This window comes from Coenobita brevimanus, chromosome 101, assembly GCF_032717465.1.
Source record: "Coenobita brevimanus isolate Jiangsu-jjx chromosome 101, ASM3271746v2, whole genome shotgun sequence".
NCBI classification, from domain to species: Eukaryota; Metazoa; Arthropoda; class Malacostraca; order Decapoda; family Coenobitidae; genus Coenobita; species Coenobita brevimanus.
Window position 1 is genome coordinate 10,377,078 of NC_137054.1, and position 27,667 is coordinate 10,404,744.

At 41.0% G+C, this 27,667-nt stretch overlaps 1 protein-coding gene across 2 annotated transcripts; it reads left to right on the top strand.

The window, feature by feature from the left end:
- The first annotated feature begins 337 nt into the window (after positions 1-337).
- On the top strand, positions 338-27,111 carry crim (QVR superfamily protein crim). 2 transcript variants are annotated; one of them, XM_080284532.1, is made up of 4 exons: positions 338-443; positions 14,340-14,477; positions 18,914-19,067; positions 26,974-27,111. In XM_080284532.1, exons 1-4 carry the CDS (start codon positions 395-397, stop codon positions 27,101-27,103), a joined length of 471 nt encoding a protein of 156 aa, XP_080140658.1. In that variant the 5' UTR covers positions 338-394; the 3' UTR covers positions 27,104-27,111. The 2 variants fall into 2 exon arrangements, with proteins under 2 accessions (XP_080140658.1, XP_080140659.1); XM_080284533.1 differs by lacking the exon at positions 26,974-27,111 and adding an exon at positions 19,538-19,573.
- The last annotated feature ends 556 nt before the right edge of the window (positions 27,112-27,667 follow it).

Sequence of the window (27,667 nt, forward strand, 5' to 3'; positions counted from 1 at the left end):
CTGAACGTTCCTACTGTATCTTATATGCATATATCAAAGAAAGAAAATGAAGCTCTTCATGCTTTTTTGAAAAGTATGCTGAACAATTCGTACTTGCAAATATCACTACGACGCAAGTACTTGTGTACATGGTGGAGCATTTCATCGTTGTTCGAATGTTTAACTTAGCCTAACATTGTTCGATTTGATTTTGTTTACTCAAAATGGGCTGCCCTAATTGTTTCTAAATTATTTTAGCAGTGTGTGGTACATTAAGTATGGTGTTTATTATCATATATATATAATATATATGAAAACGTTTTTGTCGTGCAGACATCCGGACAAAGAGCAAACCTCAAACAGTACGAGCTTGGGCTGGGAGTGGCTGACTTAAAATCATATACAGAGATCTAAAATGAACTGTGCCCTACATCTCGTCCTTTTTTCTGCTCTCTGCTCTTTAGGTTAGTACTCTCATATCTCAGTATCATAAGTTAATCTTGAGTCATACTGACAATAAAACTAGGGAATTTGGCCTTCACACAACAGGAAGGTGTCACAGCCTGTAACTTACGTTTTAAACTTTCGGGAAGGTGTTGTTTAGGTTGTTTGGGGATTAGTGTACGTGCAGAGCAGTATGCTTGTTTTTACAGCGGTCAAATATTTCTCATATCTGGGGGGAGCTTATATTGGCAGCCTGCTGTTGTACTATAGGAAACTTCTGAAGTTACTTTGGGTCGTTTCAAGCACTTCATGGTAAATTTGCCGTTCCGGGCTACACCTCTTTGAAAGACGAAATTATAAATTTCCGAGGGTCTTCCTTGAGTTTGCGACGAATCCGACCTTCATTTCTACCGGAAATCAGTAGTTTATCAGTGTTTCAACAGTCAAATTATAGTATCGGTCTCACAAATGATATTTTTTCATCCAACCTGGGTGTTTCCAATTGTTTTTGGTGTGATTCGTTCGAATTTGACCATCATTTCTATCGGAAATCAGTAGTTTCTGAGATGTGACCCATTTTTTGTCATCACAGAAACTACCAGTTTCTGACAGGAATTTAAGTCAAAATCATCAATAATCACACCAAAAACCTGTGGAAACACCCATGGTGGATGTTGTTTCAATACTGAAGCTTTGGAAAGATGGCAGGGTTTGAAGTAAGTAAAATAATCCTAACCTAACCTAATGTAACCAACCTAACTTAACCTAACCTAAACCCCCCTTAATAAGGTCTGACTTACTTTACTCTGGAGATGGTGGGTCAGACATCACTGGCGGCACACCCAGAGATGCTTTTCTTGTCGCAACTGTAGTCGTAGGTGACAGTGAGGAAACTCCACCCGACTTAGAAGGACGCCGTGCCTACTGAGAAAATTGATGGAAGCCTCAGGTTCTTGGAAAAAAGCCTTGAAAATCTCCCAAGGCTTCAGAGCACACACAGTACACAGGAGAGCCATGGCTGGACTGACTTTTGAATCTGGCGGAGTGTGGGAAACTTGGCTCAGTGGCAGAATGAAATAAAACGTAATTGGTTGATTAAGAGGGCGGGATAGCTGAGATTGGCTTTCATAAGTCAAGTGATTCCAACGCTGTCAAGTTGGTGTAAAACATCATAAAATGCATATATAATGGTTTAAAATGTATATAAAAAACTGACAACAATGTAAGAGGGACTGCTGCTGCTACTGTTGGTAAACATGGCTGTACGGTGGCACGGTTCAGGCTCTTGCTGTAGTGAAGGAAAAAATCAGTAATCTCGTAAACCGTTCATTTCCGAGAGCAATGACGCATCTGGGGAGTACACCAAAATGAGGTTTATAGGCTGATAAGTAGAATAAGTTCAAGTTTTCTGTGGGGCCGATACTAGACATAGTGTGATCGTTTCAACCTCCCCTCAATCTTTAACTCCTTTAAAGTTGGGAGGGCTTTTAAGATCAGGAATGATGCTGAAAAATCATCTGAAACAATGAAAACCATCGGAGAAACAATTTTGTTGACCTAAAATCACATCCGAACAAAAATTAACCAGACCTTAAATTATCTAACCTAATCCAAAGAAATTGGAGGTGTTGTCTGAAAGCGCAGTAATATCGGTTCCATTTTTGGTTTGCGTATTAAAGATCGGTAAAAAAGTTTTTATACCACTGCAAAGGAAGTAGTGAATGGATTTCACCCTTTTTTTCTCTCTCTCTCTTTCACTTTTAAGTTTTCTTTGTACTGTATTGTCAATGGAAAGGTGTTGTCACAGGAAAAGTTAGGTTAAGTACAGTATTTAATAACAAAATTCCTTTACCTAAACCATCTTTGGTGAAACTGCAAGAGAACTCACAGTATTGTTCAAGGTGTGGGGCTACCTAAGTATTAACACAAAATTTTACTTACCTTTGAATTGATTTCAAAACTTTGTAAAGGTGTACAGAAGCGCATATTCAAGTATGAAGAGGAATCATCAGTAAACAAGGACAGGATTAAGTAAACATAGCTACACTACTTCAAGCAGTAGCACATAACCAAATCAGTGCTTGTTCTCTATGGTAGGCTAGTTTGTTATATTGTTCTGATAATTTCTGGGATGGTAAATAAACATGCTTGTTAAATTTGTGTCCCATTGTTTTTTTTGCCTTTCTGCTGTGACAACTTGTTTGATTTGTCAGCATCATGGCAGAAGGGACTGCCCTAACCTGTTTAACTAAACCTAACCTAACCTTCAGTTCAGCAATGGGAAACGAAATCCACTTCTGAGTACATTGAGTAGGTTTCATCCTTTATGCTGGAAATAAACAATCGTAGGTACGGCTTAAGGAACATGATAATAACAAAGGGGAAATTTTTCAATAGAAATAGGTAATTTACCTCCCTGAAAAAAGAAATATAGAGAAAGCAAACTGGAGGAATATGAACTGAATTGGTAAGATCTTTCTACTGCTTAAAGTGTATCATACATTTACCATATGCTTGTTTAAAGGATTGGTTAGGATAAGTTTGGTTAGGCAAGCATAAAATAGGTTAGGATAAAGTACATTAGTTAAGGTTAAGTTTGGAACAATAATGTGGGTGTAGTTATGAAAATTTAGGTTAGGTTTGGATAAATCATCACTGACAAAGGCAATTTTGTGCCAAAAATGGCATTCTAAGATGGCATCCATTTGTCTCCAGTGCTGTTGGGAATTTTAAATGCTGTTTACCACTTCTGGTATAAAAGAAATTAAAAAAACATCAAAACTTGAAAACACACTCAGAAAATAGCCAAAGAATCATGTGAAGGGCTAACCAAATTATCATTATGTTCGATCTTGAAAGTGGTGAAAATGCATGATTTTGAAAATAGCAACTGTATACAGCCATCTGTTTTACATGCAAACATCGGGAAGTGGCTGCCTGCCTTGTCAGACTTCTTGTTTGGTTTGGCTGCAGAGTCAGTCCATCACTAATCATCTGTCCTTACTGTCCTAACCCATGATGTAACCAAGTCTAACAATTTAGTAATCCTTAAGGAGATGTAGGAGTCCTTAAAAATAAAATAAATAAATAAAGAACTGATTCAGTGACTGTAAAGGTGTACAGTGTGTTTTTGAGTATGAAGAGGATCAGTAAATAAATAAGGAAAACTATTATTACATAAGGAATAGGCTAGGTTAGGTTAAGTAAGGTTGGGCAAAGTTACTGTAGTTTAGGTTGAGTTTGGATAAGTAAGCTTTGCCAAGGGTAATTTCGTTAATCATCTCACAGTTCCCATAGGCGTTTGGCAAGTATGATCTACTTACACCCCTCACAGTTTTCACACGCATTTAGACACGTATGATCCACTGGATGAAGAAACACATGAAAGAAAATGCGTATGATCTGCTTTCATGTGCATTATATGCTTGTATGTCTGGCAGTGGTGGGCTTAACTGTAAACATGTGTCTTGCTGGTCAAAGGTGCAAGTGACAATCTTTTCCTTTTTGTGGCTAATACAGTACAGTATAATAATTCTTGCATTGATTTGAACCAAAAAATAGTACTATAGCAAATTTTCATGTGCTCTATACACTTAATTACTCAAAGATTGCATAATATATGTTTATATTACTCTGGTGTCAAACAGAAGAGGGATTGAATTTAATGATATCTGGTTAGTACTTGGATGGGTGACCGCCTGGGAACACCAGATGCTGTTGGCATCCCTACGTCAAGTGGGGTTGGTGGAGGATTAGTGCCCCTCCCTGTAAAACAATTAACTCTAAGCCCTTGGCCACCCTGTTTGGGATACATGGCGTCTGGCAATGAATGAATGAAAACTTCCTCATAAAGTCCCAATTTCTTTGTGCATGCAATATAATATTCACAGGCTTATTTGTACATAAATTTACAAATACGCTACCCAAGAATAAAAGAAAGCTACACCTTTTGGCTTTCGAACGTAACAAAAGAATAATTCGTATTTGTATTAGAGCTTGTTCTGTAACTAAAAGTATAAACCATACTCTCAGCGCGAGGGAAATATCTGGCTGGGCCAAAACCAGGTGGGGGAGTAGAGATGCGCAAGACAGGTTTCCTGAGAGGGTTAAAAAAAAAAAAAAAAAAAGATTGCAACTGTCTTAGGCACCTTTAGGGATTGTAAACAAACACTGCTTTTGGTAATGATTTTCACCATTTAAATAAAAAACATTGAAACTTGGAAGTACAATCAGAAAATACTGTTACTCAAATCCAATGAAGAGCTAAAGTAAAGAAAAACAGAAGAAAACTGCAAAATAAGGTGAGCCTATGTCACCATAAGGATTACCTTGAATTTAACCTAACCTAACTAACTGGAACAATTTGGAGACAAATGAGTTTTGGGTCTTAATTGACCCAGTGCCCTTTCTAGGATGCCACCACTAACATCAGCAAGTTCTTGATGCACTTTAGTGACATAAATATGATTTCAACAGAATTTGGATGCTGTAAATGAATATAGTACCGGTATACAGTTACATAAGATAAACTTTATCATAAGATATTTATTGTTAATGGAAGGTTTCCTGCGGCTTATCACCGTCATTTCCAGTAAATGTGTGGTGTAGTTTAGGCGGTGGAAATACCTTGCTAATTCACTTCTTATTCTTCCATTATTATTTTTTTTTTTTTTCTATATTTTTCTTACTATTTTTGTGGTGGCAAGTGATTGCTTTATGGTGATTTTATGTCCGTATTGCTTGTACGGTCCCCATGCTTTGCTTTTCCAATATGTTATTTCTTGGGTGTAAGAGCACACACTTACTAAAAGCTATTCAGAAATACTGAAGTTCATTTGGCTTTCTGTTCTGGCAGATTTGTTTAAGTTACTGTAAGTTAGGTTAGACTTAGGATAGTAAAGTGGCAAGGTTAGGTTGGTTAATTAATGTTTATGTTAGATAAGGCTAGGTTATGGATATGTAGGGTTAGGCAAGTATTAAAATTTTTTGTTAGATTTTAGTAGGTTTTAATGTCTGTCATTGCACTGGGGAAATAGACATGTAGAAGTCAGCAAAAAAAATCATCAGTACACTGTACTTGAAAATGTAAAATCCACCTCTTAAATATCTACTGAAATTTTTACCTACCGGTATATTTGAATTGATTAGAAGACTTTGTAAGGGTATACAGAAGTGCAGTTTCTTACTAGTTATCCCTTGGTTAATGTGTATAATTGGTACTGTAACCAGTGTGTGGTAACAAAATTGTGCAATAATGAAAGCATAGAACCTATGGGATTCAACCTAATTGGTAATGGGTTCCCCACTTGTAGACCCAAAATTTCCCCTTTACAACAGTTTAAACCTACTAAATATATGCATACTGTTACGGTAAGTTTCAGAAATACACATAGGCTTGGTTAGGTTAATAGAAAATGATGAAGAGGGCACAATAAAGAAACACATCATACGAGGTGTGACAAAAAAGAAACGAGACTTTGGCTGCTAATGACAGAATTCATCAGCCACACAGTAATGAAGTACATCACAGTATTGCCCAACATCTCAGGACTGTATGAGAAAAGCAGCACTTCAGTTAACCTATTATCTTTCTTTTCACAGGTGGTTTTGTAGCTCCTGTCAAGTGCCCTCTGTCACAGAATGAGCCTTGAGCAAAGGATTAACGTCAAGTTCTTGGCTAACTTGGGAAAAACTCCTGGAGAAACCCTTGCCATGCTGAAGGACGTGTAGGGACAGAAAACAGTGTCCTGCACACGTGTCTATGAGTGGCACAAGAGGTTCAGGATGGGGCGGGGTGATGCTCCAAAATGTCCCGTGACACATCCACATGACGGATCTTTTGGTCCTCAGAGGGCAGTTTGGGCACCAACTTTGCACAAATCTTTCAATAAGATGGACCTCATTGACTCCTTATTTAATCCCTGTTGCTCAGCCATTATTTTGATCGTCATTCTGCGATCACTCTGCACCAATTCCTTGACCTTCTGGATGTTGGCATCATTTCTTGTTGTTGAGGGGCATCCTGGATTTGTCACCCTGCCCCATCCTGAGCCTCTTGTGCCACTCATAGACACGTGTATGGGACACTTGTTTCCTTCCCGTACACATCCTTCAGCATGGCAAGGATTTCTACAGGAGTTTTTCCCAAGTAAACCAAGAACCTGATGTTAATCCTTTGCTCAAGGCTCATTCTGTGACAGAGGGCACTTGACGGGAGCTACAAAACCACCTGTGAAAAGAATGATAATAGGTTAATTGAAGTGCTGCTTTTCTCATACAGTGCTGAGATGTTGGGCAATACTGTGATGTACTTCATTACTGTGTGGCTGATGAATTGTCATTAGCAGCCAAAGTCTCATTTCTTTTTTGTCACACCTCGTATATAGACCTGGGATGGGCTTGAGGTAAGGGGTTCTGAGGCTAGAGGTTGGAGAGTTAGTGGTTTCCACCACCTGGGGTTAACCCTTTGAGTAGGACTGCACCTTTGAATCCTTGAAAGCCATCAGAAACTACAGATTTTGCATTGTCATTGTTTGGCAGAAACCAGCTCAGGTGCAGGAGTGCAAATTTTCATGTCGCAGTGATAACGAGAACAACTATAGCCAAATGCATGATAACCAGGGGACCACTGTACTACAGTACTTGTCAGAAGTATTCAGCGTTGTCCGCCGGGCGCACAATACTTATGGCCCAAAAAGAATCATCCATTTTTGGGGGTAAGAATTGAGCCACAAGTTTGAGCTCCGAGCATGACATCACGGTAGCCTGAGGCCTTCCGACACGCTGGTTGGTTCCCGCCTCAGTCGCCCACGGGCTGCCTGAGAGAGAGGAACTCCGCCGAGTGTCCCTCTCAAATTGCGCCATTTTTTACCGAGTGTCCCGCAGTGTTTTGGCCTTTAAAACTTTGTTATGGCACCTACCCGTGAACTATCGAGTGAAATCATATCCCAGATCATTGCTCTAAAGGAGGCAGGCCACCAGACAAAGGAAATTAGTGAATTGGTTGGTGTGGCACGATCGACAGTGCGTCGTTGGTGTGCGCGGTTTCGGGAGGAAAACAGTGGTGAAGTTCCCACAAAGAAACCGAGGTCTGGTAGGCCTAGGAAAACTTCCCCAAGGTCTGTTAATGTTTTAAAACGTGCAGTGGAGTTTAATCCTCGTGTGAGTGCAAGGAAAATTAAGGAGAGCAACCCAGAAGTGTTTGGTGAGGTGTCAGTGAGAACAGTGTCTCGTAGGGTGCATGAGCTTGGTTACACAAGTCACAGGCCTGTGAAAAAGCCTCTTCTCTCTAGCAGCCAGAGAATTCGTAGGCTTGCCTTTGCTAATAAATATCTAAACTGGGGTGAGGAGCAATGGTTGTCAGTGTTGTGGTCTGATGAGGCAACGTTTAGTGTTACCTGTAACAGAGGAGCACGCAGAGGTAGTGACCCACTTGACCCACGGTATGTAGAAAGCACAGTTAAACATCCTGATTCACTCATGGTATGGGGTTGTTTCTCAGGGAAGGGTTTGGGGAAGCTTGTACTTCCCAAGAACCTCAGAGTGAATCAGGATGTTTACCTGGAGCTTCTGTGTGATCAATTACCAGACTCCTTCGAGCTAACAGGTGCACGAGTGTTTCAGCAGGACGGTGCACCTGCTCACAAGGCCAAATCGGTCACCAATTGGCTTCGTGACTGTGAGGTATCATTCATGACAGACTGGCCAGGAAATAGCCCAGCCCTCAACCCGATTGAAAACCTCTGGTACCTCGTAAAGAAGAGTCTCCAAGGGAAGGACGTGAGCTCTCTGCCTAAGCTGGAAGCCGCCATTCGTGACTCCTGGGACAAAATACCGCTCCAGCACCTCAGGAGCCTCGCCCTTTCACTTCCAAGACGTCTCAGGTCCGTGAAGAAACATAAAGGCTACCCTACGAAGCACTAAAGGTAAATAAAATGCATTATTTATATTTTTTTCAATGTTGAAAGGTTTGTTTCTCAGGAGGGACGCAGGGCGCTCCATACTTCTGACGAGCACTGTATAGGGTACCCTCTTAACTTCATTTGGGACAAAAGAATGGATGCCCATGATTGACCAGCACAATGAGGTAGAAGTGGGGTGGGAGGATGGTGGGATACCAGTAGCAGTCAGTGTGGCTATGAAATGCATGGGTTGAACGCTAACCACACCTGTAGTACTGATTGAGGGACAGGGGTCATTACCATTCTGTATCCATTGCTCACGGCACTTTTTATGCCTTGTTGTATGGCAGTGGCTGTCATAGGCACATTTTAATGAATGTAATGTAAGGATGTAATACAAAACAAATAATGAAATTCTGAATTAGCTAACTGTGTGAAGCACCGGAGAACTGTAGTCAGACTGATCAAGAACATCTCCCTGTCCCCTGCCTTACCTAGTATTGTATCAGCCAATCAGCTGCAACCTTCAGACTGTTTCTGGGCTCCTTGTGACTGGCTTAAATGAATGGGGTATAAATCATGAAAATGATGTCACATTACTGTTATTCCATACAATTTATATGTACCTAAAAATTTAGCATATTTAATAGGCCCCTCAGTTATATGCTGCATACCGGTACTCAACGTTCGAATCACTCCCACATGGTGGCCTGAGGTGTGACCAAAATCCCTTTAATGCGGCACTGACCCAATTTGCCGAGTTATTTCCAACTGAAAACTTGTGTAATCTTCAATATTTGACTAGTTTTTAGCTTATTTCTCTTACTTCTTCTTTTTTTTTTTAAATACAAAATATCACCTTTGTAAAAGGAATATGACAGTAAATCAACATGAGTAAAATCACATAACAGTAAGAACACCTATAGTATGTGAGACAGATAAAACTGATCCAGAGAAAGCATGTTGTTTATACATAGTGCTGCCAGCCAGATTGATGGAGGGAGAGGGATGTATCAGGAAAATGAGTGAAGTTAAGCATACTGTAGAGGAAGAGAAGTAACTATAGCTAGTATTGGTTTTCTTAAACTTTTCTGTCAGTCTTATATCTGCATTTCCTCTTAATAGAAAGGTATGTCTTTAGAAAGCAAATGCACTAAATAGCTACAGTATGCAGATTGTGGCAATAGGCCACTTGGTTTGGGGTGAAGAATGGAGGTCAGCCTTAAAACGTGGTTAATACATTAGCTTTTGTGTAAGTGGCCAAGTTATGTGGATTCCATTTATTTAGGGTGGAAGGTAATTCATTAGCCATTTTGCTAACGGGGATTTTGCACACACACACACACACACACACACACACACACACACACACACACACACACACACACACACACACACACACACACACACACACACACACACACACACCACACACACACACACAAAGTTGATTGTAGACTGTGTTAGCAAAAGCTTGAAGAATCTAGAGTAGAGTACGGTGTGGTCCATTACTTTTTTCCTCAGTCAGTGGTTTTAATTTAAAGATTAAGGTAAAAGTGGGGGTAGACACCCTGAGGCACGTAATTGCAGTGCTCATCTCTGTATAGGAAGCGTTATGAGGAACATACTGAGGTGGTTTGGCCATGTGGAGAGGATGGAGGGTGAAAGACTGACGAAGAGAGTGTATGTGAGTGAGGTGGAGGGGGAAAGAGGGAGGGGGAGGCCGAGGATGAGATGGAGGGATGGGGTGGAGAGGTATATGAGAGAGGGGGGTGTGAGTTGGGAGCAGGGGAGTGAAATGGCGGGGGACAGGGCGACTTGGAGGCGATTTGTTTGTGGCCACCCCAAACGGGACTGAGGCGTCTGGCAATAGATAGATAGATAGATAGATAGATCTCTGTAACATAGTCCTTTGAGCCAGTTGTGGGTTATTCACATATTATCTTGGGATACAAGGGCATTTCATCCAGATTACCATCTTCCTTATTTAGGTGTTATCCTAGATACTGTACTCTGTAGTCATTTACCCATCAAGCCACAAAGGATAGATGGAGTGACATCAGCTGCCTGCGCCAGGATTCGAACTGTGACACTAATGGAGTAGCAGCTTTACAGTCAGTGATGCTAACCACTCGATCGCTGCACGTTTTACTGTAATGCACGAGAAGCATTGCAAAAGATCTCAGTTCATGTTGAATTTACAACATAGTGGAGAATTTATCATGCGGCAATTACGTACACACAACAAATGTGAGATGTAGCTAGGGTTAGCCACTAGCATGCCTAATCTTAAAATTTGTGGTGTGTACCTAATTGCTGTTTTGGTATTTTCTGCTCAGTATATACAGGGTCTCCCTACATGTCAATTGGGTTGGTGGAGGGTTAGTGCCCCTCCCTGTAAAACAAATAACTCAGAGTCAAATGGCCACCTCGTACGGGATTATGGCGTCTGGCAATAGATAGATAGATATACAGGGTATGGTATGTTTAAAAAGAGTTAAAGCTCTTTGTGGTATTTGTAATGCATTTTAGGAAAACTGTAGACATGAAAAAATAATGTACTGTAATGCAATCTAGATGTCCAAGCATTTGTTCATAGGGCTCTGCTTGTAGCAAGAGCATGTGTGTGTTTGTGTGTGTGTGTGTGTGTGTGTGTGTGTGTGTGTGTGTGTGTGTGTGCATGCACACATGCATGCATGTCCTTTCATGGCTATACAGTAAGACCTTACTATAATGGATTACTGGTAATTGGGGCCCAAGCCATTCCGAAAAATGTGAAATTCCAGTAAAAGCGACATCCGGACTTCCCCCTGGTAACCTGGTCTTTTTTCTGATATATCAGACGTTAGTCTGAATCGCATGAATGGTTTTTAAACTGTTTTGGCTACCATTGCGGTCTGTACTGTGTTATAACTTCACTACATTAATCAAGTGATATATATAATAATAATGTACTGTACACTGATAAACCTGTCTTTTATTTACTTTATTATGGTGAACATAGCTGAAGTGGTCAGGCAGTCTGGACTACTAGCTTTATTAGACTTTTTCCAATATATAGGAATTTAGTCCGGTAGCTCCCTGAGTCCTATAAAAGCGAATTCTGGTCTATTGAAGTCCATTATATCAAGGTTTTATTGTAAATGCCTGTGTCTTGTGACATGCAAACATCAGTTATTTACATGAATTCAGGTAATGTATTCAACACAGTGAACAGTATTATGTTGCAGGTTTGTAATTTTAAAGTTATTTACCAGCACAGATATGTGGGTGAACCAGACTGCACTGGGACTCAACTGTGATAATTTACACACGAATAGTCTGGAGTGGTAAGCCAATCAATATTAAGCAGGTTTCTTGATAAAATGAAGAAAATGAATCTAGATTAGGTGGGTTTTACTGTAGCTGAATATAAATTCAACAACAGGTTAATCCTTCATTATTTATTTATTTATTTATTTTTTACCATAAAATTTATGTGTTCCAGGCACCTTGTGAGATTTTAACACACTTGGTTGGGAGAAGATTGCTATTGTATTTAGTTACTTAGTACAGTATTTTGATTTTTTGTGTATGGTAGGTATTTCAGGCTATAGTAGGACTCGCCTAAGTTTGCGGCTGTGGTGTGGCCCGCACCTGTGTACAATGGTGCCACGTTTCCCCAACTTGCGATGTGAAACGGAAGCTATTTATGTACAAGGCAACACAAATATGATAAATTCAGATGAATAAAACTTACACTTGTGTATTTTGATGGATGAATCAACAGTAATCTTATTATGCATAAAATATTTATACAGTAACACAGAAACATGGCATACATATTGTACAGTGTTGCTAAAAGAAATTGTAGTCACTTTTAATGTTTTTTAGCGTAGTTTTAGGGTGGGTAATAATATTACAGTTATGGATATAAGAGAATGAGCCTGAAAAAAGAAGAAATATGCCAATATCCAAAGTAAAAGAAATAATTCATATAATTCTTGTGAGTGGCAACACTGAGACACCCAGTCTGGCCTAAGGTAAAGTACAGTACGTACCTCCATAGACCCAACCATAGCTTGTACAGGTGTTGCTAGGGAAAAATGCTCACATTTACTGGCTTTTACCGTAATTTTAAGGGCGAGGAATAATCACATTTATAATCATAAGCTAATATTTCGTTTTCGTTTTTAAAGGCTCCAACATGCTTGCATGTGTCGGCCTTGGTCACCTAATGGCGGCTCTCCATGCTGCACGATCCATTGCAGCCTCCCTGTTCAGTCCCTTAACCCTAAGGTCACACTTAATGACCTCGTCCCATGTCTTTCTCGGTCTACCCCTCATAACCCCACCCCCAATATTAACACTTCTCACCTTCCTCACCCAACTATCATCCCCCATCCTCTCCACATGCCCAAACCACCTCAATCTACCTCTCCTCATCACAACACCAATACACTCCAGTCCCATCCTACCTCTCAACTCTTCCATTGTAAACCCAGCCCCTCCAGGCCTTGGACGCAGGGACGCACTGCACATCCACCTAATCATTGTCATTTCTGTACGTCTGAGCCGGCGAATGTCTTCCTCCTTCACTGCCCAGGTCTCACTGCCATACAGCATTACACTCCTAACACACGCTGCATACAAAGACCCCTTAGCACGTAGGGAGAGCCCCCTCAATGTCAGGAGAGGCAAGAGCTCCCTGAACTTCTTCCAACCACTTCTCACCCTAGCCACAGAGCTAGCTCCAGCCCCACCTCCAGCACACAACATGTCTCCTAAATAACAAAACTCTTCCACACACTCAAGAGATTCACCAGCAAGTTCAATTCTTTCACGTCTGACGATCTCCACCTGCTCACCCGGCACGCCGTACACATAAAATCAGCATTATCTCGCAGTCTACCTCTGATACCACTACATCTCTTATGCACCCATTTATCACACACACCGCACAAGATGGAATTACTTCCCACGCCCTTGTGGCAAACTGCACATGGCCACTCTCCCTCGTCTTTGACAGTACCGCCACCAACCCTAGATATCATCACTTTTGTTTTATCTGCATTTACCCTTAAACCCTTTTGCCCCATACCATCTCTCCACTTCCTAAACCTTTCCTCCGCCTCCCTTTCATTCTCTGCAATCAACACCAAATCATCAGCATACAACAACTCCCACGGGAGTCCGTTTCTAAAGTCACGTGAAAGGGCTTCAAGTACCATGATAAACAACATGGGACTCAAGACTGACCCCTGATGCACACCAACATTCACGGAAAACTCATCACTCAAATCTCCATTCACTCTCACCTGGGTGTGAGCACCCACATACATGGCCATATGTAGGACAAAATAGTAGGCATATGCCAATACTGAAGTAAAAAAAAAAACATTATTCACTCGCGAGCGGCAACACTTCCACACTCAGTCGGTGGCCTTGATCTCAGGGGTGGTGTGGAAATAATGTCAAATTTACAATATATACAATATTATGTAAAAGAAAATATCCAAAATGTCTCATGCAATAAAAGAGAGAGAGAGAGAGAGAGACGAGTGGTGGTGGTGGTGGAGGCATTGTCAGGCTGAGAGAGAGATGGAGGAAGGGGAAGGAGAATGAATGAATGAAAATCAATCATGGTACTGCAATAACGGGTCATCTGTCGCCGTATACAAAAATTGATATCACTAAATATAACAAAACCAAATTAACAAATGAAAGCACAATTATAAACAACTTATAAAAGAATCAAAAGTATTTAGGGTGGCTCACATCTCCCGCCAGGAGAGAGAGAGAGAGAGAGAGAGAGAGAGAGAGATAGATAACGGTATAGAAAACGTGGCAACACTGTACACAGGTGCGGGCCACACCACAGCCGCAAACTTAGATGAGTCCTACTATAGTGAGATAAATATGTGTTCTTACACTGCCTACAACCAATCACTGTACAGTACTGTATTTATATTATCCAGCTCTATATTACAGTAGAAATTTCTCCTGCTATCAAACTTACCCAAAATTTTCACACAGTATGTGGTCTGTGGTGCTACCGATGTGTGGGATCGCATCCAGGCTGTGGACTACACGACTTTGACTGGCGCTACTATTGGAGTGAATACTGCCCAGATCCAAATGACAAGTGTGTCAAGGTCATTGAACAAAAAGGAGGTAATGATACAAAGCAGGATCATATTTATTGTATAGTGGTTTCATTCCTTTTATATCACATAATTTAGCCTTTGGGGGGAAGAAAAATTGTCATAAGAAACAGTCTCCAACTCCAACTCTCACCAAGAACAAAATAATTGTATTTTAACAGGACAAAATTCAGCTAATAGGAAATCCCTCAGACTGGGTGGATATTTGGCACTTTGCCAGAAGAAAATACTTAGTACTATATTAAATAATGTTCTAATGAAAAGTTTTTAACTTTTTTTTTATTATTTACAGTAGACCCTTATTTTGCATGGGTACCATTTGCATGAAATACATTTTATGCAGTACTGTCATCTATGTGCCATCCAGTTTTGCATGGCAGAATAGCTGAAAATCATTCATTTCCCTACCAACATTCAAAATACCTGCCACTCATGAATCTAGTGGGTGACTTTACTGGCTTTCAGGCTTAGCCTTAGCCCTTGAGAAGTCAGGGGTGAGTTAAACTTCCACTTTTTGACTACATATCACCATTATTGACTCTATCGGATACGTTTGTGTGAAGCTACAGGACGTGGTGAATGTTTTTGGTGTATCCGATAGAGTCAGGATTCTGGGGTCTTGAGTGATGGGTGAATGGAAATGTGGCCCATTAGATTGGTTAAGTTTGGGCTGTCTGGACATTGCTACCCCTCACCCTGCCCTAGGGTGGGAAAGGAGGTCTGGATGGTGATGATGATCACCACTATTTTTGTAGGTACTGGTAATTGTTTACTATTTCTTATGTCTAATGATGATTGATGTGGTTTTATGGATATGTTTGGTGGGGGTTAATTTTTCAAGAACGCAAAGGAGGCAGTTTAGGAAAAATTTTGGATTTTCTTTGATACATTAGCCAAAAAAAAAAGTGTTTCTTGTAAAACAGTTTGTGCAATCCAGTTTACGTGGTAATTGCTTGTGATCCATTGACTGTGCAAAATGAGGGGATTTTGCACAGTTAGTGTATAGTAATCCCTCTAACATCCGAAGTAATAGAGCCAAAGGCATGTCTGGAAAGTGGGCTTGTCCGGATACTGGGACTCTGCCTCTTAGACTGGTACTTATGGACCCTAACCCAGGCTGGCTTTGAAAGCCACCTAAATACTGTAAATCCCTACCGGACATGCATAGCACCTATTTAAGACCCTGTTCAAACAAATAAGGGACGTAAAGCTTGAAAGAAATGAAAAGGAATCAGAGAATGAGGAATTAGAAGTGAGTATGGAATATATTTAGCAATGTACAAGGTACTTACAGCACGTCCGTGGCTGTTACGAAGATTAGCCTGCCTCCTCTAAGGTTCTGGCAGTGGCAAAAATGCTCTTGAAGCATGTACGGTAATCCAGTGTTGTGCTGCACTTAATTCTTTGCACTGTGAGTTATAATTAAATAACACTGCACATTCTGTTCTTAATTGTGCCGTGCCAGTTCCAACCACCAGTTTGCACTTTGCATTTAATCCTTTACACTCAAAATTTTAATTTCTTAACACTGCACAACACTGTAAATTCTCATGTGATATACTGGCAAGGTATTGCTGTTTATTCACAAAAAGGAGCACGTGCGGCATCCATTGCGATGAGCATCTAGTCAGGATGGTAGTTAGACGGTAACTGGGTAGGGCAGGAATGAAGGGGCTGTGGGTAAACACAGCTGTTTGACGCCACGCGCGAAGTTCAAATTACTGTTGAAAAAAAATTGGATTTTTTTTGGGGGGGGGGGTTCCGCGAAGTCCCAGGCCCAAAATGTTCGGGTAGTGGGGTGTCCAGATATTAGAGAGGTTACCGTGAAAACTGATATGCAAGTTGTTCCATAAGAACCATTGTAATTTGAATAATATGGGGGAGGAAATCCCAAAATCCATATTTTGACCCTCCTGTAATAATGTTCCCTCACCAAACAGATACTTAAATATACACTGATTATCAATAAGCATAAGAAATTGTGAATAAACAAGAACAAAATAGCAATACAGTTAAACCTTGATATGACGGACTTCAATAGACCGGAATTTGCTTTTATTGGACTCAGGGAGCTACCAGACTAAATTCCTATATATCGGAAAAAGTCTGATAAAGCCAGGAGCAGTCCGGACTGCTTGACTACTTCAGCTGTGTTCACCACAATAAGGTAAATAAAAGACATGTTTATTAGTGTACAGTACAGTATTATTATATATATTACACCATTTGATTAATGTAGTAAAGATATAACACAGTACAGTACTGCACTGGTAGTCAAAACAGTTAAAAATTGTTCATGCAATCTGGACTAATGTCCGATATATCAGAAAAAGTCCGGATTGTCAGGGGGAAGTCCGGATGTTGCTTTTATTGGAATTTCGCATTTTTCGGAATGATTTTGGTCCCAAATAGTCCGTTATAGTGAGGTCTTACTGTAAGTGGAATTTTAACTACCAATAACCAATAAGTGGAATTGTAACTCACCTCTAGCCCCTTGAAGGCTGAGGCTAGGCTTCAGAGTCATTCCCTGGATTAATCAGAGATGGATGTTGTGAATGTCGGTTGATAAGAATTGGGTTTTGGTCAGCTATTTTGCCATTCAAAATGCAATAAACTCTCACTTATCCATTGTGGCAATAAGTGGCCCAGTACAATATCCAGCGCTGCTGGCTCAGCCCTGTTAACCTATCATGTCCGAGGGTTGTTTTCACCACCCAAACCATCAGAAAGTGTTTTTCTTAAAAATCACCTTTATTTAAATCATAATTTTTCAGCTAAAACTATAACATAATATTATAGTATAATATAATATGCTGTAATCGTAATAATAATAATACATAACAATAATACTACAAAACACAAGATCATGTATAAATGACCCCCGGACGGCCCCAGGAAGACATGTATACATATCACCCAGATGGGAGGGGTTAAAAGAGTATCCAGTGAAATTATGCAACATCCAGTGCTGAAATGGGATGTAACTAGCAGTTCTTTGCTATATCCAGCATTTAGGTGTATCAACTGGCTCGTGAATGGTAGCCCACTGGTGCTGTATTACTGTGCTGTATCATTATTTTATTGTATTTTATGCTTAATTTTCATCTTTTACTCATGGGAAAGTTTTTAGGGTACCGTAGAGGGGCGAGACGGATAATAATACGAAATCCGGTTCATCGCTGAATGTTGAGTTGATGGGTACCACACAATATCCAGCATTTTGCTTTATTTGGCGTAGGGTGTGGCTGAATTACAACGGATAAATGAGAGTTTACTGTGGTTTGGTCTCTTCAAAATGGGTTGGGCTGAAGGTCGATAGTGCCTTGTAAAATGTTTTTTGTGCAAATGGAGTACGTGCAGGATGAGGGACTGCTGTACAGTACATAATGTGGTTTGCTTTTAACATCAACATTTGTGTGTCTTGCTCCTGAAAAGCTTCAGAGATGTCAGTCTCTTTGCTTGTTTTGTTTTCCATGTTTGTTCTTTATATCTTGTCATAGCTATAGGGTAAAGTGTGAGATGATGCTAGTAGCTTTACTTATCAGTTGTTGCTAGTACTGTACTGTGTGAGTTCATACTGTCAGTAGTTTACTGTATGAGTTTCAGAGCAGGTTTATTTTTCAGTAATCCTTCCTTCTTCCTCCTTCCTTCATCTAACCCTGTGTTGCCCCATGAGGAGGTAGGAGCCTGGGGCTAGGTAAGTTGGTCCAGACATTTAAGATGAGGGTGACTATAATGTTGAAAGTCATGTTGTTTGTTAGTGAGTGAGATTTAAGGGGTTTTGATCTACAAGATTAGCTTTTTTTTAGAATTCTAGGAGGATTGCATTGAAATCTGATGAGCTGATAGGATGATGAATTTATAGAGTGAGGGCACTTTAGGGTTATTTTCTGGTTTGAGGAGGGTGATATTGTAGTTGTTCCACCAACTGACTGGCCTGCTTGCCTGATGAAAGTCAGGAATGGGAATTACATCATTCCTTTGCATCTCCTTTTTACCGCTGTACTCAGTTGGAGTGGTAGGTGGTGGCAACCATAAACCAGTTACTTGATGTAATGTTTCCCACTTCATCCAAAGGTGACTCTATGCTGAGTGACAAGCCTAATTGTTCCCTTTATCCGAGAAACCATATACAGCATTGGATGGTAACCATGTAACTAAATAATGTGATACTGTGGAGCCTACTATGATGCCCTTGTTAACTGGGTGGAGAGATGCAAATGTGGCATCCAACCAGGAGTCAAACCTCCACACTCTTTCTCCTGCCTTACTGTAGCGGGGTGCTGTCCGCCACAAGGGAACATCTGCTTACTGCACGGGATGCTGAGGCGATTGCTTACCTATTGTTGATGGGTCTGCTCGGCCAGACTGACATTGGATTCAGTACTACTACTCATTTGGCATTTTTCTTCCTGTGTTTTATGGTACTATTTTTTATTGTATCAGCGGATGTAATGGTAACGCGTGACTGCCTAAGCTACCTAGAAGGTCACCGGCGTGACATACCAGCTGACCGCTATGAGGGATGTCGCCCTGCTGCTAAAGACCCCCTCCTGGGCCAGTTCATCTTTCCATCCATTCCTGAAATTGACCCTAAGAGGTAAGAAGCTGCCTGAGTATTTTAGTTTGTCCACCATAACTTGGCAGATATTTTTACTTTATTGTACTGCAAATGTCTTGTTAGACCTTAGCATTCACGAGTGAGAGGATAGCAATTTTAGGCCAAGTTGATATAGATAAGAGTAAAATAAGAGGTATGGTTACTGCTGTTACCTGTGCATGTTTTTTTATTTCATGTATTACACAAAATTCTCTTTTTTAGTTGTTTATCAGCTTTCTAGCATTAAAACTATGCTTTGTAATTGGTAATATGACTATATTACGTGTAGTTTTCCATAGGTAAGCAAGAATTGAGGGATTGCTTGCAGGATGAGACTGATGTTCTCTGTTTATCTTTAGGATGTGATTCAGATTTACAAACCTGTTACTGTATTCCTAAGTTGTGAGATAGCACATTACATATTTCTGAGTGTTTTGATTACAACAGTCCCTTGTTTTATAATGAGACAGTATGTGATGATTCACTTACATGATGACTAAGAACTAAGGATCTTTTTTCAGTACTGTACATGATTGCATTTTTGCTTATACGATCATTATCCATCCATCCATTGCCAGACGCCATGTCTCCCAAACGGGGTGGTCAAGGGCTCAGAGTTAACTGTTTTACAGGGAGGGACACTAATCCTCCACCATCCCCACTGATCATTATAATCACGTTTAACCCTTTGAGGTTCCGTGACTCAATTTCACGTCATCATAAATCCAACCATTGAGAGTCTGATGACTCGAATATCGAGTCATATGAAACAATATATATATTTTTTTTTCATGTTTTCCATCTCCTATCTGTTCTTGTTCCACATACACTATCCTGCTTATCCTTTTTGAACTACTTGTTTTTTCAGTGATGAGTACATCAGATAGATATAATAAATAGGTTTATACCATGAATAATATCAGTATTACCAACATGGATAATTGCCAGCGTGACAGCAAGAGCTTTCACTTTTCTCTGTGAAAACTAACATAAATTGCTATAGCCTATATATCAGTAGAAAGGGAATTTACTGTGGATTGACATGGTGCTATCAACTTTCACGTAACTAATACTCCCCCCCCCCCTTTCCTTGGAGGAAGCAGCCTAGGTATATAGATAGATAGATTTTACAAATATTTTTTTTACGGAAGGGTGTGCGATTTTTCCTTTTTGGCTAACTTCTACTTGTCCTGTTGGCCTTTTAGCTATAGTATTTACCTTTTCCAACCATACTACAATAAAGAGCAACTATTCAGCTACGGTACCACATTCATTAGTCTGCCATGAGAGTTAGTGTACAGTGGCCGATTAAGTACAAATACCGCCGCACGTTGGCGCGCTGTATGTGCACCCGGCTGAATCTGGCACAGACACAATCGATGGAGGGCCGAAAATCTCAAAGGGTTAATAAATAGCAAATGAATGTGTTTGTGTGGATGAGCAAATTGAGAGTGTGTTGTCCTGTCTTGGCTACCTCCCTTTCTTTGGGGGAAGCAGCCTAGGTATATTGAGAGAGAATCCTGTACAGAGCTTCATAGGTTGATGCACACTCGCTGTTTTTGCTTAAGCAGTAAGCCCTTACAGGCAAGAGTATCATGCAGATCCAAGGGAGCATTATATGGGTCTTTTTATTTAAATGGGAGAAAATGGGAATCACACAACAACCTCAATCAGTAAAAATGTATCATGTTACAGTGCTTCATATAGTAGCCATGTAATGCTTACGCAGATATGAATGTGGGTGGCTCCAGTCTGTGTCCTACGTGTTATGTACATACCAGTACATTTGCGCTTCTCATTCACGTTTAATAAATAGCAGAATATTTGTTGTGCCTCTACTGTACTTACTGCAGTGGAAAATAATAGAATTTACTGGCACTCAATTTGCATCTTACTTTTAGTGTGATTTACTTTATTTTTTTCACAAGTTACGGCAAGCCTTCTTTGTCTTTGAGATTAAAGATACAGTTGCAGGACACTTAGATGTCTTGAAATGCTAAGGGAGGTTAGTAATGTTCCATCCATGGCTTCACATGAGAGTACTGTATTAGCGAGCAGTCACGTGTGCATGTAGGGAGCTGTGTAGTGGAACACACTAAGGTGAGCAGTCTGGAGGTAAACAAAGCTTTTGAAACTTTGGTGTTCAGCTGATTAACTCATTGTAAATGAAGGATTTGATGGCCTCCCAATAAATTGTTCTTTTTCTCAAATTCCACAAAATGCAGTATAGGTATATATTTAATCATGGAGTATGACAAGAAGGATGTAACTTTTTGTACCATGATGTGCTGTACATAATGAGTGTGCTAACAAGTACCACTATACAACAAGCATACTGTATGAATGCTGACGTGCAAGCTTACACTCATTTGTTTGTTCCAAGATGGCCTTTGAACTTGGTTGCTATCATTGTGTGTGTGTGTGTGTGTGTGTGTGTGTGTGTGTGTTGATCAAACAGCAAGTGAAGTGCAGTGGACTTGAAACAACTACCAGCTTAGGTGTCTTGAAAACTACTTTTTAGACATGAATGGTAAGCAGCAAGTAAAGTACCTCAGTTTAGGTGAGTTGGAAACTTGTTTTTAGAATATATTGGGTGTGTGACCCTTAGCCTGATATTTATCCATATTATACCTATGTTATAATTGACACAGTAATATGACAATTTGTTATTGATTTATTTTGCTGGAGAGTCTTTTCAGAGTGTAGAGGAGTTTGTTATTTGGGGCACATATTATGTGCTGGATCTAGTTCTTTGGCGAGGGTAAGGGATGGCTGGCGGAAGTTCAGGGAGCTGCTGCCTTTCCCAACATTTAGAGGGCTCTTCCTCAGTGCTAAGGGATCCTTGTATGCAGCATGTGTTAAGAGTGTAATGCTGTATGATAGTGAGACCTGGGCAGTAAAGGAAGAGGATATTCACAAGCTCAAATGTACAGAAATGACAGTGATTATATGGATGTGTGGTGTGTCCTTGAATGTGAGGCCTGGGGCACCAGGATTGCAGTTGAAGAGTTGAGAGGAAGGATGGGAGTTGAATCTATTGCTGTGATGAGGAAAAATAGATTGAGATGGTTTGGACATGTTGAGAGGATGGAAGATGACAATTGGGTGTGGAAGGTAAGAGAAGTGATTATTGTGGGTAGGATTGTGAGAGCCAGACCAAAAAAGAACTAGGATAAAGTCATAGAGTCTGACCTCAGAAATAAGGGACTGAATAGGGAGGCTGTCAGAGATCAAGTGGCACAGAGAGCCACCAGTAGGTGACCAGTGCCGATGATGCAAAGATGTTGGATCCTTTATAACGATATGAAATGTCATACAATGTATTTTTTCAAACATCCCCATCACAGTACAGGGGCATGCTGTATCTGACATCTTGGCTTGTTTGAACTGCTGTTCCCCCTGTATATGTCAGATTATCAAGAGAACGCTGCACATAGTTTTCATAGTTTTGAATTGAGTGACAAGCCAAATGGTTTCCTGTACACCAGGAAACCATTTACTACGCAGGGTGGTAACCATATAACCGAATTATGGCGCCTGGTGGTTTAGTGGGTAATTTGTGTGTGTGTGTGTGTGTGTGTGTGTGTGTGTTCAACTCTGGGCATAGGCTTCACAGCCTGCTATCAAGGCCCAGCAGTCCTCCTACATACCATACACCTCTACAGTCAGATTGAGCCTGTGTAGGTTTATATCCAAAGTGTACTGTAGGTGGGGTTTATTACTCACGTAATGCCACTCAGGGATGAGTGAGGCTGGTCACTCTCATTTTAAATGTCAGGACCAACTTGCCTAGCCTTGGGCACCTATGCTCCTCGTGGGGCAACACAGGATTGGATGATGGATGGATGATAATGGAAATGTAATACGTTTTGTGGTTTGGAGGCAAATGAAATATGGTAGAGTGGGTTGAAACACAAGATGGTGTATACTGCATTCTGGTTATGCTGCTACAGTTTAGTTGTCCCTGCTCCCATGTGTCAGTGGAGCTGTTTCAAGCTTCTTACTTTTTCATATATTGTAATTGCTTGCACAGCCCTTGATATTTCCAGAATTTTTGACAATGTGGCACTGTTCCCAGCTATCCCAACTCCCTAGCTACAGCCCATTATCTTTTGTTTGCAAATTTCCTTATACCTCGGTGACAGAAAGATAATAGTGTAGTTGATGTATACAGTATTTCTATTTCCACTTGATTAATTCTGGTGTGCCACAAGGATCTGTCCTAGCTCAAGTCCTGTTCCTAATTCATATTTATGCTCTCGTCTCTCACCCATAATCCAATTCACTCATATGCAGATGACTCAGTGCTTCACAGTTCTTTCACATTTAAACACCCATTTGCAAAGTTTGATATCTCCAACTTCCAGCTCAGCACAGTAGTCTCCATAAATCAAGACTTATCTAAGATCACACAGTAGGGACAAAATAGCGTTGCCTCATTTATTGCTAGGAACACCAGATATACAGTACTCATCAGAAGTATTCAGCGTTGTCTGCCAGGCGCGCAATACTTATGGCCCAAAAAGAATCACCCATTTTGGGGGGTAAGAATTGAGCCACAAGTTTGAGCTCCGAGCATGACGTCACGGTAGCCTGAGGCCTTCCGACGCACTGGTTGGTTCCCGCCTCAGTCGCCCACGGGCTGCCTGAGAGAGAGGAACTCCGCCGAGTGTCCCTCTCAAATTGCGCCATTTTTTACCGAGTGTCCCGCAGTGTTCTGGCCTTCACAACTTTGTTATGGCACCTACCCGTGAACTATCGAGTGAAATCATATCCCAGATCATTGCTCTAAAGGAGGCAGGCCACCAGACAAAGGAAATTAGTGAATTGGTTGGTGTGGCACGATCGACAGTGCATCGTTGGTGTGCGCGGTTTCGGGAGGAAAACAGTGGTGCAGTTCCCACAAAGAAACCGCGGTCTGGTAGGCCTAGGAAAACTTCCCCAAGGTCTGTTAATGTTTTAAAACGTGCAGTGGAGTTTAATCCTCGTGTGAGTGCAAGGAAAATTAAGGAGAGCAACCCGGAAGTGTTTGGTGAGGTGTCAGTGAGAACAGTGTCTCGTAGGGTGCATGAGCTTGGTTACACAAGTCACAGGCCTGTGAAAAAGCCTCTTCTCACCAAGAGCCAGAGAATTCGTAGGCTTGCCTTTGCTAATAAATATCTAACCTGGGGTGAGGAGCAATAGTTGTCAGTGTTGTGGTCTGATGAGGCAACGTTTATTGTTACCTGTAACAGAGGAGCACGTGTGTATCGACGCAAAGGTAGTGACCCACTTGACCCACGGTATGTAGAAAGCACAGTTAAACATCCTAATTCACTCATGGTATGGGGTTGTTTCTCAGGGAAGGGTTTAGAGAAGCTTGTTGTACTTCCCAAGAACATCAGAGTGAATCAGGATGTTTACCTGGAGCTTCTGTGTGATCATTTACCAGACTCCTTCGAGCTAACAGGTGCACGAGTGTTTCAGCAGGACGGTGCACCTGCTCACAAGGCCAAATCGGTCACCAATTGGCTTCGTGACTGCGAGGTATCATTCATGACAGACTGGCCAGGAAATAGCCTAGACCTCAACCCCATTGAAGACCTCTGGTACCTCGTAAAGAAGAGTCTCCAAGGGAAAGACGTGAGCTCTCTGCCTAAGTTGGAAGCCGCCATTCGTGACTCCTGGGACAAAATACCCCTCCAGCACCTCAGGAGCCTCACCCTTTCACTTCCAAGACGTCTCAGGTCCGTGAAGAAACGTAAAGGCTACCCTACGAAGCACTAAAGGTAAATAAAATGCATTATTTATATGTTTTTTCAATGTTGAAAGGTTTGTTTCTCAGGAGGGACGCAGGGCGCTCTATACTTCTGATGAGCACTGTATACTACACTCATACCCTGTTATCTGGCGCATCGATAGCCGGCACTTTGCTGGACCGAATACATGAAATAGGGGAACATTCCCACAATCCAAAACAATTTGAACGTCTGTCACTTCACTAGTCCAACACCCCGCCTCTCCCTAGGTTTGAAACGAGGCTCGCCCAGTCCTCCTGTCCTCCCTCCATCCCCGCTCTTCTCCCCCCCGTTCCTCCTCCATTCCCCACCACACTCAGCACTGCCAGGCATTTCTCCCTCCCTATCCCCCTTCCTACCCCCCATGCCTGATTGTCTCCCTCTCCATCCCCCCACCCCCCCCACCCCCACATATCTCCTCTGTGTGTATGTGTATGTGTGTGTGTGTGTGTGTGAGAGAGAGAGAGAGAGTGAGTGAGTGAGTGATTGAGAGACTGTGGGGAGGAGGGGTACTACTGTAGAGGAATTTGGCTTTCTTTTCTCCTTCTCTGTCCCCCCACCTTCTTTTCCTCCCCAGCCCCCCTGCCCTTCTCCATCCCTGCTTGGTGGGCTGCTAGTAGCGAGCCTGGTTGTTGCTCTGAAGCAGTGTTAACACCACACATACCAACACCCTACCCTCCTGCATGTGATGTTCAATGTGCCATTTTTTTAACAACAGTATTGTTTATGAGGGCAATAACATTACCTATGGTGTTTCTGTGTCTTTTTCTCTTGATTAAGGTGTATGAGAGTTTGGGTTTGGGCCTGGAATGCAGCTGTAGCTTTTCTTCAGTATCTCTTGGGGAATATTGCTTTGATATCTGGCATACTCCTTGTTTGAACACTCCCACACAACTCTGCCGGATATCAGGGTATGGGTGTATTTGCTAATAGACAGATATTGCTAGCATTCCTACCTCTAAAAGTACTGTATTGAAATTCTTGGTGTTTCATTTAATATCCTCAGTTGGACCTCTCATATTAGATCACTTGCTAGAACCACTTCAGAGAAACCTGGATACATATATAGAATCTGTTACCTCTTCTTTGACGAGTAGTTAGCTATAATGTACGAGACACATACGTTCTCAGCTAGAATATTGCCCACCCTTGTGGAGTGGATGTGGAGAGTTTGCACTAAAGCAACCGGACAAAATTCAGAACAAAGCTGTAAGAATAATTAGTAACCCTACAGTTTAAAATGAACTTCCTCCCCTACAAGTAAGAAGAAATGTTGCCTCCCTTGCATTATTTTACAGATACTTTTTTGACAAATGCTCAGACGAAGCTGCATCCATTGTGCAACCTCCACACCTTCCCCCATGCACATGATAGGACTGTCACACACTGCCATATTGCTGGACTTACTGCCTATCAGAAATTTTTTATTCACTGAACTGCCTTTCTTTGGAGCTCATTTTCCCAGAATTGTTTCAATTCAAACTTCAACCTACAGCAGTTTAAGTCCAACAGTTACAGATATTTTTATGAATGGAGGGCACCTGTAGTCTGTTGTTTGGATTATTTGTTTTGTTTTTTCCTTCCTCCGTTCATCTGAAAAAAAAAAAAAAAAAAAAAAAAAGTACGCTGTATACTGCATGGTAGGTTCAAAGAACCTTTGACCATTAATTATCTGGTAAAACTGTGTACTTGAAAACTGACTTGAAATATTGCAGCACAACAGGCTTAACATTCTACCCCAGCCCCTCAAAAATACCAATTTTGTACAAGTCAGCTCCTGGCTTTTGCTTCAGAAATTTTTTGTAGAAACTCGGTTGTGTTCCTTTACGGTAATGCCGCCCTACGCACTGTAGTACACATACTCACATACTTGCAACATTGGTCCTTCAGCTGAACTTTAGCAGTAGACCTTCAGTATTCCTGTACTGAAGTGTCAGGATCTCTGTCGTGTAACCATGGTTCACGATAAGAACAACAAATTTGTATTACAGTAGCTGTTATATAGCATAGCCAAAGCGAAAGATAGGGGCTTAGGCTGCAATTATGAAAGGTCAAAATATAGACAGTTCAGTAAACAACACCCTTGAGATAGTTTGTCCTAACATATTTGTTTTATTTCCCTCTTTCAGAAAACATTACAACAATGTTACTTTCTGCTTCTGTGACTTTGACGAACGGTGCAACAGTGCATCTGGACTGGCAGCAAGCTTTGTTCTCTCAGTCTGCCTCACTGTCTCCCTTGTTGCACTCTGGAGCTAAAGTTTTTGTGTACTGTATTTTAATAATGTTTGAATGTGTGTTTTATGTTTTACAGAAAGTATAAATGTACATTTTATATAATGCAGAACTTAGTACAATATTTTGTGTGAAAGTATGTTTTTATACCAGTATGGTGTTGTCTGTCTGTAATTTTAGTAAAGTGTGAAAAGCTGAGTTAACATGTATGCATGCTACATTAGATACTGATATAACCACCAACTAATGGCACTAAGGCCAATATTCATTCTGTTCTTGCTTTACCATAGTGTCAGCCCAAGATTACCATATCACTCATGTACAGTAGTAAGACCATTATGCCTTTATGGATAGTCATCTTTTATTTTATATATACAGTGAGACCTCATTATAACAGACTATTTTGGGGGCGGACAGTATCCTATAGTTTGTTATATAGGACGTCTGATAGAAACCTGCTGTACTGGACCTAGGGTCAGTATATATGAAAAATGGTTTGATAGATACCTCATGTAGGATATATATCAGTAAATCAGCACTGTATGGGCTTAGCCAATTTTCTTTGATACACTATATAAATAGATCAGT

What these genes read in the sequence shown, in the direction of transcription:
- crim (XM_080284532.1), top strand. Translation starts at nt 395, where the DNA reads ATGAACTGTGCCCTACATCTCGTCCTTTTTTCTGCTCTCTGCTCTTTA. An exon ending in GGTCATTGAACAAAAAGGAG is followed by an intron (nt 14,478 to 18,913) that starts GTAATGATACAA and finishes TTATTGTATCAG; the next exon opens with CGGATGTAATGGTAACGCGT. An exon ending in CCTGAAATTGACCCTAAGAG is followed by an intron (nt 19,068 to 26,973) that starts GTAAGAAGCTGC and finishes TCCCTCTTTCAG; the next exon opens with AAAACATTACAACAATGTTA.